At 39.8% G+C, this 12640-nt stretch overlaps 1 protein-coding gene across 5 annotated transcripts in view; it reads left to right on the top strand.

Annotated features, from left to right (window-relative positions):
* ADAMTS12 (ADAM metallopeptidase with thrombospondin type 1 motif 12) overlaps positions 1 to 12640 on the top strand; it is a 167240-nt gene that overhangs the window by 111700 nt on the left and 42900 nt on the right. For all 5 annotated transcript variants that reach the window (XM_075020419.1, XM_075020418.1, XM_075020421.1 and 2 more), the window contains 2 exons: positions 750 to 883; positions 8187 to 8307. In XM_075020419.1, coding sequence (XP_074876520.1) covers positions 750 to 883; positions 8187 to 8307 — 255 coding nt within the window. The remainder of the gene's footprint in view (positions 1 to 749; positions 884 to 8186; positions 8308 to 12640) is intronic.

Below are 12640 nucleotides of genomic sequence, written 5' to 3'. Positions count from 1 at the left end.
AGGCTGGTCCATTGCAGAAAATCTTGTTTCAGAGACCCACATATTGCTTTTGCTACAGCTTTTCTGTTCCCTGTTGATTCCATGCACATCTATCCAAGAACAGCCTGGGTCTGTCAGACCTGCCAATATTATCCCCATTTCATAAGTTGCCAAGCAGAAAAGAAGTCCAGTGTTTGAAATAATTTATTAAGTGCCAGTGAGTAGCTGAAAATAAGCAGTGATGCGACAACCTACTGACATGCAGAAGATCAGAAGCAACCATTTGACTGCTCTCTGAGAGAGGCTGGCAGCGGTGATGAGCAGTTATAAATTATCTCTGAAATCACTCAGTCATCAGCTGGTGGAAGACTGTTGCTTGGTAGTGTCCTTAGCAATCTCACCCCAGATTCCTCCTTTCCTCTCACTAATGACAGCTGGTTTTGCTGGTTTCCCATCCCTTTCTCCATCACAGCTGATGGCCTCATTACTGCTTGACTCAGCCAGCTGGCTGTTAATGGAGAGCATAGAGGCAATAGGGCACCAGCCTCCAGCTGCTTCCTAGAAGTCCACAAGTGGCATTTATCAGGCCATGTCGCTCTGTCAGCAATATGACCCTGGCTCTGCTAACTGTTTCTAATTAGGCCATTTCTGTCAAATGTCAGGGAAAGTGAGTGGATGGTGCAGAAAAGACATACTGTCATTCCTTGTGCATTGCAGTTCAATGTCCCGCTGAAGTATTCTCTGAGAAAGTATCTTTGTTTTCCTTCCAGCAAACCCCTGTGAGCTCCACTGTCGTCCAATAGATGGCCATTTTTCAGAGAAGATGCTTGATGCAGTCACTGATGGTACTCCTTGCTTTGAAGGAAGGCACAGCCGAGATATCTGTATTAATGGCATGTGTAAGGTATTGGGTATGTTTGCATGTTTCTTTCTCTACAATTTTAAAAGGTTACAGGAAAATGTTTAACAAACTTTTTTTGAGGATCGAGGCCAAGTACCCCAATTTACCACATTTTTAATGATCATGGAAACAAGTTTATAGAAACAGCTTTTCCAAGTAGATGCAAGAGTCATTTCCATCCTTTTTAATGAAACCCTTAGACTGAATGCTAATTACTTTTGGTACCTTTTAATGCCTCTCTTCTTCTTCTGCTATTTTAAAACATCAATTTAAGAAAATCTGTTTGTTTCTGATGAGATGTTTTCACAAAGGTTTGTAGCTTTAGGGTTATAATTGGTGTCACCCCTCTCTGTGGTTTTTTTTGTGAAAATGCAGTTTAACATTACACATTATGTAGCAGTTCTGAACTGACTTGTAATAGGATCAGACGTTTGCACTTGAGGGCAGTAAAAATTATTTTAATTTACAATAGTAAATTGAATAATGCTGTACAATGAGATAGCAGGCAAACACAGAGTATATGGCTCAATAATGTTCTGTTTACTGAAGAATAAGTATAAAGTTCTCTGCATATTCGACATGTTGATAGTAGGTTTCCAGGATGATGTGTGTGTGTGTGGCATTTGAAGATGTGTTCTGTAAATGCTGTAACACCCACAGTCTTAGCATTGGTTTTAGTGAATTTCTCATAAATAAAATGAGTACTTTATTTGTAGGGGATGTATTTACAACTACAGTTTATTTCTTTGAACTGGGGATTTGTGTCCTGTACCCCTTTGAAGCCTGATAGGTTTTTTGCTTTTAACATCTTTGGAAGCAAAAGCAGGACTTGGTGTCTTGTGGAAACTACGTTAGCTCCGTGTAGGGAGCTTGGGATTGTATGTCCTAAGTCATGGAATCACATAAAAATGCAACTAGAAGGGACTTCAAGAAGTCATCTGTTTCATCCCTTTACAGAATCATGCTCCTCTTTTGACATTTTTCACATTTTTTTCTTAAAGACTTCTAGTGATGGAAACTCCACATTTTTAATAGGTCATTGGCATACCCTCTCTGAAGACTTTCAATTTTAGTAGAATGCCAGTGCCTCTTTCCTTGCAGGACGTGCATTTGTGAAAGGGAGTTATCAAGACCCTGCTCAAATACACAGTGAAGAGATTCTGCTTGAATTTGCTGAGGCAGGATGGGTCTTTTACCTATGATGGTGAAAGACCTGACCTGGTGTTGAGCAGTTCAAACCAGATGGAAACACATCTTTAGCATATTGAAACGTATAGTAAATGTTGCATACTTTATCAGTGCTTTTGACCTTTACTTGAAGTGGCCAAGTGCTAAACTCAGAAGGCTGTCTTTGTGCTGTTACACTTTCATTTTCTGATTTGCAGCCCAAATGGACTGGGATCACTGTGGTTAATTTTAGTTTCCATATGCTTTCAGTATTGAATCTTGCCTGTGACAGTTCAAATTCATACCTGTTTTAGAAATGACAAAATTTCATTCATCAGAAGCAATAGATCAGAGGTGAAACAAAATTCTGATTGCAGTTTGTAGATACTAGACATACTTTAGCATTAATAGTTCTGGGGACTCAAAGCCTTCCTAAAAAATTTCCTCCAAGGTACTGGTGCTATCATAAATATAGTTTTGTCAGCATTTCACATGTTGACTACTACTTCACATCTTCTAACAGATTTAATGGGAGTCAGAATCACAGAGTGAACAATGTAATCATGCAACTGCTACAAATGAGCCCAAATGATGAATAGGTAATCCAAATGGCTCACGTTTCTGAAAGACAGTGTTCTTTTATCTGAAATAGGTACCCAACATAACACTTGAGGAGAAGCTTTTTCAAGTATCTCCATATAATTCAGTAGTATTTTAGTCTAGCTAGTTAAACACAATACATACATTACAGGTCACGGTGAATAAACCTGGAAATGCATTTAATATAATTAGTCTGGTACATCATTCTTGTACTCTGATTGGAATGTGTTGCTAATGATGTGAAAAAGGAGTTCACAAACATTAGTGGTGATGTCTCTTAAAGCCCTGTTCTGGTCTTTGGTACTATATCTCAAAAAACCACTTCACCTTTGTTCTGAATACTAAAGTAACACTTCACTTAGGTCTGAAATTGAGCAAAAAAATTAAAACAGTGAGATGTTGTATGTTAGATCCACTGTACATATCACTCACGTCTTTGGTGTTCAGAGGAGCTATTTTTTAACAACCAAGTTCAGAGTTTTCCTAGTGGATATGTCAAAACAAGATAGACTCAATCAAGGATTTAATCTCCTAAATTCAGCTGATTTCAACCTGATTTTGCAGTTTGCCATGGTTTTGTTCAGAGCGATCAGAGAAATTGGTCTTACCTTGATGGCTAAGTGTAGACTGAGATGCCTCATTTTAGCTACCTGAGGTATACTGGGTGCTTTCCTAGCCACCTTGGAAAAGCCAAGGTGTGAGTGGGAACTAAGTACAGACAGACACTAGCACTGATTCACTTGGCCTTTGCAATTTGTCCAATACATGGGTCTTAATTTTTTAGAAGTGCTGTCTATGCCTCAGTGCAGAAAGGATCCTTACTGTTGAGGTGTTGGTATGGTATTCCTTTAGAACTTGCCTTGTCAATTCACAGACAAGTTAGCATTGTTAACTCATTTGAGGGCCTGGCATATAAAATAGGTGGGTACTCTCTCAGCTTTGTTACGCAGAAGAGGAGTTCCCTAAACACATGTAATGGTGTTAAATTGCTCAGTGCTGGAACCAGTGGCTGCAAAGGGGGATCTCAAGCTATGTGCCTGCAGTTGCAACCATGTTTTGTTCCAGGTGGTGCTAATAAGGAGATGAGAGGTGTGGTCCCCTTAATCCTTTTATTGTATTTGCACCTAGCCTGGCCTTCCTCTCGGTACCTTCATAGACCCTCTCCCTGTCATGATGTCTGACTTATCAACAGCTTCAAGTAGAGGGAGTCAGCAAGGCCTGTCAGTAATTTAATCTAAAATCATCAAGATATACCATGACTAGTTTGCTATTTAACCATATTCCTCCACACTCATCCTTTGAGTGTCACTTTTTTCCCTTTATTCAGAAGGTCTTTAAAACACATATCCTATCTTTCTGTGTTTTAAGTTATACATCACAAGTGCACTCTTAATTCTTGCTAGAGCGTCAGTTGCTCCCTCAGTCTTAATAAGCAAAGATACTTCCACCAGAGTATCTTGTTTGAGCAGTGATACATACATGACTGAGAAGTTTGGTCAAATACAAGCCATGGTACCATCTAAAAGTGAAGGCTTACATGGTGTATGCACTGAGAGTGTGCAGATGCTGAGGGTGGAGGACCTGGCTTCTCTGCTGTTTCTAACAGGCATTCATCTCCTGCACAGAATTTTAATAGGCTTAAATGACCTTCAGTCATGCAAGTCTGTGAGCTGTTCTCTGTGGTAATTCACAACTGTTATGTTGAGAGACTAATGTTGTATTGGAGAGTTACACAGCTGTGTAATACTAGGGAGGAAGGTGGTTTTTTATCTTGCTGAAAAGCATATTACACATCTCAGAGATTTTTGTAGTAGCTTTACTATACCTCTCACTATGATTCAGTCTTCTCCCACTGCTAGCCTGACAGGACATTGATTCAGACCCATCTAGACAAATTATAAGAGAAATAGGCACATTGGGACACATTTCTCTCCATTCAAGGCAATGTCATGGCCAACATGACATGAACATGATTTCTTTATTTGGAGATCAGTGGGGAAGACAAATGGAAGGAAGAGCTTAAAAGCACAATGTAGCATCCACGTAACTTTGATATCCAGGTCGTAGCCTTCAGCAACAGCAAGGATTTTTTTATCTGCCCCCCTGCTGCCAATGTGATGTGAAAATTGCTCCCTCTGGAAGTGGCAAAAGGGTAATAACTCTGGTTGTTTTCCCTTTAGTCACTGAGCAGCAGGAAAGAAATTATTTCTCCTTCCTGTAATACAGTCAGGAAATTCAGGTCATTATTTCTGCCTCTGCACTGTGTGCTTGGACCAGAAATAAAGCTAGTCTCAGGTGTGTCAAAAAGGCTCTTGGTGAATGGTGCAATGGCAAAGGGCTGCGTGAAGGGATGCTAATTTGCGCTGCACCGTGCTATGGCACACAGTGGTTGCTGTAGCACAGCATGTTTCATTGGCAGAGGGTGCACAAGGACATACATGTGCAAAAGAATCAGAGCCTAATTGCTGCTGATTTTGTTCTTGTTCTGTAACCTGCATGTAGTCTCCAGATCCCTTTTAACAGGCAATTTGGCAGAAATTTGAGGCGCATTTTTTGAGGCAGTTTTAGAAAATATGGCTACTGTGTATCTAAAAGAACCAGAAGAATGATGAAAGCAAGTAAAAGGGAGGAGGAAGCATCTAGAAATTAATCTAATGGATGACAAAAATAATGTGGTATTCACTGGAGTGGGAAAGTAAAACACGGCCTGGAAATTAAAGTTCATGTAAATGTACTTAGAATGAATAACTGCTGGAGCTGTTTATTCTGACACATGGGAATATACACTTTGTGGTGGTCATTAATGGCCTTGTAAGATGAGGCCCTATTGCTAGATATGACGGTCATTGCACCACCAGCAGCCCTCAGAGCTAAGGAATAAAGATAAGGCTTTACTTACTGTGACACAGTAAATTGCTTGCCCTGCTGCTGTTGTCTGCAGTGCCTCATTATTGGGGATCCCTGCACCTCACCCTACTGCATGTATAGGTAAGACTGTGATGTCTGATCAGATACTATGTTTAAAGTATCAGAGGAAAAACAAAATACAAGCTTCTGTGCTTATAACTGAAAGGGACAAAGGCATTCTGTCATATCATAGCAATGTCATATTTTGATGCCATGGATGTGTTGCTAAAGGAAATGTAGGGCCAAGTGGGAAGGATATGAGCTGGTTCTGACTGAGCTGATAAAGTCTACAGCCCACACAGAGACACTAATTGGCACCCCAAAGGCAGGAAAGTGATGATAGTGTGGTGCTGCTACCAGACTCATTTGCTAGTACCAGTGCAGTTGTTCAGGGCTAATTTGTTCAGTATTTGGGGGTTTTTACACTGCACAGTACTCACAAGGGACATATGCTCAGTGTTGTTTGTTTCAAAATATCTGACTGACATCCTGAAGTAGATAAATTATTTCCGGGTGCAACCGTTCAAACAAGCATGAACAGTAAATAAAGATGAACAGAAGCCTTTTCAAGAACACGCATTTTTCAACCAGAAAATGCTAATTTGGCAAAAATGATACAATTTGAAGACAAGTCATTTTTTTTAAGAAGTTCAAAAGAGAAGCTCCAAAACACTTGTATAATATTTTATAATAGCAGAACATGAAGTGCAAGGGTTCCATTTCCAGATTTTCCCCAACTTTCTGTTTAATAGTGAATATATGCATAGAATAGGAAATAAACTTCAACTTTCAGGACTCCCCATAGAGGCTGGTTACTCCTATGGTCTAATAATACACCTGATAACAATGACTTTACTAACTGTATGTAGGTGATTAACATATGTACTGATAGTACAGTAAATATACTGCAGAATGCATCTCTTTAAGAAAACAGCTACACACCTACCTCTTTAAATTCATAGGAAGTGTTAAGTGTAAACTGCAGTGCATCTGTAGGTTGCAGGTGAAGAGTCAGATCTGAACTCTTGGCAAGACAAAGAAACATCCTGCACTTATCGCAGTGGCGTCTGTGTGCTTTGAATACTTCATTAAATCCATCCCTGGTCAAATAGCTGCATGCTTGGAGGCAAAAATGTAGTCACCTTCTTAATGTGTACTTATCTCTGTAACATTCTGTACGGCTCATAAACATGGTCCTTGGTGCTGAGATCTGTCTGTGTGAAAGACATTACAAAACCTTCCCTTTCTTGAAAGTAGCCTTCACTGAAAGGAGAGGGAAGCTGAGGCTGCTGCAGAACCTTTTGGCATGGCCATTGTTTTTCAGAGCAGGTATCAAAGGTGCTGGCTAAGTGTTGGCATTAAGTGATGGATGAGTCTTTTTTGAATCCTCTGTAAGAATACGAGGTGGTTTAACACTTTGTGGTTTGAGACCCTTCCTTGCTTCTGTTTTTGCAGCTTCTCTAGCTGTTCATTAAATCACTGGCATATAGAGGAAAAGTTCAGATGTTTCTTGAGCTGAAAATGACAGGAAAATATTAGAGAATGCAGGAACCTTTACACCTAGATTAGTCTAATAGATGGATTTTCCTGTCAGAAGCTTACAGAAGATTACAGTAGCTGATGTACTGAAAGTAAAATAAGATCAAAATCAAAAGAGGGGATACCCAGATTTTCATACATCAAGAGGGTGTTAGAGAAGTTGGCAGGTATCGCACCTGAAAGCTTATTTTGAAAAAAATCAGCCAAGAAAAACTTTAAGTACTACCAGACTTGTGGCTATTCATCTAAATCACAGGCCTTCAGATATCTTAGATACTGTTAACAACCATTAAGTGTTGGACATTAGGTTGTGTTCTGCAACCTTGATAGTTTTTAAAGAGAGGCAAAAACCACCCCAAAACCAAATAAAGATTTTCTTGAATTTTAAAGGCATTAATGCACAGAATTTTTGGTTTGGGCAAGGAAGAAGTTTTGTCCTGACTTTGTCCTGAATAAATTTTTCTCTCACTTTCTCCTTGTAGCAAGCATGAACTGGAAAATTGGTCTTTACTAGAACTTTATCTTGACGCATTCCCCCACGCTGGCAAGCTGGAGAAGCAGCTGTCAGGGGTGTAAAACTTCATGTCTGCTGAAGAGTTTCTCTTTGATTTCTCTGTGCCGGGGGGGTTGACTGCAGCAGAGGTTCTTCACTGTCTGATGCCCACAAAAAGCTAACACAGAGATTTCAGTTATGTTACTGCATTGTATTGCTAGTAATCTGTGGATGCTTCTATGACATAAGAAAGCGGACACAAATCCTAGGTGTATTGGCCAGTCCTGTATGTTGAGGCCATTTGGGTGGCACATTTCCATCTCAAGTAACTGGTCACTAGTATATGTTTCATGATCTGGTGGTGGTTGTCGCTTGCTTGTTTGGTTGGTTGGTTGGTTTTCATGTTCATATAATACACATGAGTTTGACCTAGTTATAACAATCTCTACTATTAATTTGTTTATATAGGATATATACTCTTCCACAAAAATGATTCTTCCCCTTCTTATAAGAGCAGAGTACACTGAAGGCAGTGATACATGAGCTCTGAGTATTTCATTGTGGAGACCACATTTATTCTGAAACTGTTTTTCCTTCTAGACTGTTGGCTGTGATTATGAGATAAATTCCAACGCAACTGAAGACCAGTGTGGAGTTTGCCTGGGAGACGGCTCTGCTTGTCGTACAGTGAAGATGATGTTTAATCAAAGTGAAGGATTTGGTAAAACGGGTTCTTCTTTTAAACTCTTAAGTTGTTGAAGTCATTTCTCTACATAAAAAGGATTAAGCACTTCTCATTGCAAACTGAGTGATCGATCTTCGTAGGAAATTGTAAATGGATGTTTCACAGTGAATCATGCTTCTGCCAGAAAAGATCTGTCATCTGTGCTTTTTAAGTTCACCTTGTCTAATGAAAATTATGTCAGAGACCAACAAGTCCTACACAAGTTATGCAGATAATAATAAAACCCAAAATAGAAAGTGCATTTACAAAATGAATGTAATTTTCTACCTTTGAAAATCTGGACCAAATCTCTGGACAGTGTAAAGCACCAAGCAAATGCTGGAGTGAGTGGTTTGGGGATTAATTTCTAAGTGTCATAAATCTGATACCATTGGCTCCTGGTGACTATGTGCCACCTCTTCCCCATGCAGAACTTTGCACTTTTGGTTGCTCAGAAATTTTCTGTGGGATGCCTCTGACTTTAAAGGGGAGAAAAGTAACTCCCTGCAGGGTTAAGGTGGTCTGAATCAGCACTCAGAGGACTGAGCCTTTCTTCGCTGATGGCACTGAGACATTCAGGCTTTAAGTTGCCTTGGGTGGGATGAAGGGGTGCCAGAGAGTGTAGAAGAGGGAGTGGGAGACTGAAACTGAATGACAACCATGGCAGTGAGATGGAGATGGAAGCGACAGCCAGGATGAACAGCTTTGAATGGGAAATCAGCACAGGAAGGGGAGAGGTGAGAAGGTGGTGCACTGGAGAGTATGCTCAGAGCAAGGTCTGCAGCTGAAGAAGGAGGCTGGTGCAAAGATGAGAAGTCTCAACAGCAATAATTGATACCATGCTAGTGAGGAGGGAGAAACTGCGGTGAGGTGTGTCTTTGGCTGGCTTTTGTGTTTGTGTTTTTTTCATAAAATAATTCTGATTTGCACAAATATGATTTTTGCTAATAATTTAGAGCTGGTTTGATAAGATTTTCCAAAGTTTGAGGGAAAAGCACTTTCATTATTTTAGGTTTTTTTCTGTACTGTGTACTTGGATGGGCTTTCCTCTATTCCGTATCCCACAGGTTAACTGTGAAGATGCCTGCAACCATGCAGCAGTGCAAGCTGTATATGTGTGTGAGACTTAGAAAGGAAAATCTAGAGCTTCCTCTCCTCCAATACTACAGTAATCCTCCTGCCTCTGATCTTTGGCTTCTGCTACTCTAAAATTCACTCTGCCTTTGGCTGTGTGTGGGTTTTCCAAGGCTGCAGATGATGTGAAGTTTATTTTCAAATAACAGTTTTACTAAAAGGGTCCAGTACTGTAACACATGGGAGAATAAGTGTCTCTCATTTTATTTAAATTCGTTTTGTGTTTTATCTTCACTTAGTTTTTCATGCCCCAAGAATCAATAGGCCTCACTGACAGATACTGCTGAGAGATACTGAGTGTTAAGTAAAATTACTTCATTGCTTTCTTTAGATTTAGCAAAAAATGGATTGATTCTGCAGATGCTTTGTCTTCTACAGACATTGACTCCATTGAAGATAAAATAAGAAAAAGTGTCAGGAAACACAGAGGTTGGTGGGCTCTTCAGCTTTTAAAACAGCATGTGGATCTTGCTGATGTTTACAGGTGCTTACTGATGCTTACTGAGAATAGGGAAATGGTTTTGTTCACAATATCTGGATTCTTTTTGTCTCTGACAAGTACTGTGGTATTCTGTCTTGCAGTACAGATTTACATCAGAGTGGCTACTGAACAGTTTATGTAAATACAAAGACTTCAGGCTCATAAATTCAGTATAGGTAACAAAACTGGACCAAAGCATGCTGCCAGTCACTGGCAAGGAAGATTTGAAGAGTTTTTTCTATGTTTAATGGCACTGAGAAATAGAAAATCAAAGCTAATATATTTTGATTTAAAGCTTTATTCAGAACCCGAGTCAAGCAGGGCCTTTCTTGGGTCTGGTGCTGCAGCAGTGTGTATTCTGTCTGCACGTTGACTTAAGTTGCCAGGCCAGACTAATGAAATGCTAGGAAAGAGTTTTAGTAATTCAGCCTTTCACTGCATGGCAGGGTGATCGGTTTTACCTGAAGTCTTACTGCCTCATGTTCAGAAAGAAAAGTTTTAAGATCTGTATTATTACTTGGATTTTCTTTAAAATTCTTTGTGTTTCCTGTGGATGCAAAATAGGAATAGCAGTCCAGGGGCTCCCAACACAGCTGCAAGAATGGCAGCATTGTCTGTGTAATGGATTCCATTAGAGTTTCATGATGGAAAACAAATCAGAGGTCTGATGTGTGCAGATGGCCTCCGCTACTAACACTAATATTAGCAAGTATCTGGTCTGCACCTCGTTTTCAGGAGGTTCATTTGAAAATCATACAAGTTGCTTCAGCAGAACTCTTATGGGAGAAAGGTTGCAAGACGAGCAGGGCATTGCAAAGCAGGGTCTAGGCCTGGGCAAAGAAGTCACAAGCTCTCATGTTAAGGTAGAAGAAGTGTGCTTTTATTTTGAGGTAAGAGTATTTAAAAGTCAAAATTCCTGTTATTCATGTTGTTGTGATGACTGTGAAGGAGTATTGTGTATAGCAGAACGTTTGCAAGGTGTGCAAACTCTTTTGGAAGGAGAATAAATTGCGCTGGTGGATGAGGAGAAGCATTGGAGTAGGAGAAAGACTGAGGCACAAGGGGCAGGGGTTTAGAACTGTGTCAAGTGCAGGGAGTGTAGAGTAAATGGATAACAAAAAGGGGGAATGAGGTTGTGAGGATCAGATCCCCAAGATGGAGGCTGGACATAGCCATGGTGCAGTTATTTATCTCAGAGACTGGAAGGTCTCCTGGATCATCGCTTAGGAGTCTGTTTCTAGACTACAATTTTTTTCCCATTACCATCACACACTGCAGTGCTCCCTCTATTCCATGAGAAGGCTGTATGCAACTGTACCTTGACTTGCAAACCCAATATGCCACCAGGATCCTGTGCTGTCTTCCACGTAATATTCTTGTGGTAGTGCCTAGAGCCTGGCTTAGAGGAAAATCGTGCCTCAGGAGCATGTATTTTTCAGAGAGAGAACCTCACAGGTACAACAAACTGGAGAGCAGGATGGGAGCTGTTGTGGTAGGGAGATTGATTATCATCTGACCTGCAATACTGTGCAAACCACCTGAGTGAAATTACTCCTCTCTCACAGCAATGGGAAAAGAGAAACAAGCTCTTCAGTCCTGCTAGAGCTGTGTCTACAACAAGGGCTGCATGAATTTATTCATGTTGTACTCTCATCTGTGTTCGGAGCATATGGATTTAATTTTAATTAAAAAGGGAGAGATTAATAGCATCTGAGAGTTGCCATTTCATGAGTGTGTGGTAGCACCCACAGTATGGATGCTCCAGGATTTAATGAGCGTAGCATGTAGGTTAGACAGCTGACATTTTGACTGTTATTGCATCTCAGATCTCTAGATCCTTATCAGATGAAACGGTATAACTAGGAATAATTATATAAACACTATCCACATCATTTTTAAACAAAAATTTATTATGTTGAGTGACAAACTCAAAAGCTTGCTGGTGATTAGCTTTGCTTTCGAAAGCAGATAACATTCATTGGAAATTAGTCTGAGGTTCTGGGAAATCAGGAGGTAATTGAGCTAGTCAAAAAAGGGAGGGCCAGGGAGAAGGGAGTATGATACATTGACCAAATGGAAACATCTGTCACCAGACAGTTGCAATACATTTAAAATCAGGTTTATGAGCAACAGCAGGTGATTCAGACAAAAATAATTATGCAAAAACTTGAGAGGATACAAATTTTTATTTCAACAGAAAGAAAATTATGGTTTATTGGTTTTATACTTTATGTTTTGAACAAATGTTACTCTGATTACATCTGAAAAAAAACCTGCTGGAAAAGGACACCAACATTGCAAAGCCAAACTCTCAGGATGTGACACAATTAAGATTTTCCATGCTGTGTTAATTTGGCCCACTTGTGAGTATGCCTTCTAATCAAGTCTTCAGTTAAACGATCACACACTGTGTTCACAACACATGTCCTCTGCACTAAATGAATAGTACATTTGGGAGAATCATTAGAACTTGGTTACTTATAATAGACCTAGACCGCTCGTTTCCTATAATAGAAATTGTTCAGTAATCCTCCAGATTTTGTTGTTCCCTTGACATATGAAAGACTGAAAAGTTTGAATTTCCACAGTCAGTCTAGGAAACTTGCAAAAGGTGATATCTGGAAAACTCTCCCTCTTGAACATTAATAACTGGAAAAATACATACATAATTATATATTATTCATGTAATTAGGAAGGGCCTGAAGTATACAGATC

This window comes from Buteo buteo, chromosome Z (assembly GCF_964188355.1).
Source record: "Buteo buteo chromosome Z, bButBut1.hap1.1, whole genome shotgun sequence".
NCBI lineage: Eukaryota > Metazoa > Chordata > Aves > Accipitriformes > Accipitridae > Buteo > Buteo buteo.
The sequence above is the reverse complement of the archived record's forward strand: the minus strand, read 5'-3'. Positions and strand labels throughout refer to the sequence as shown.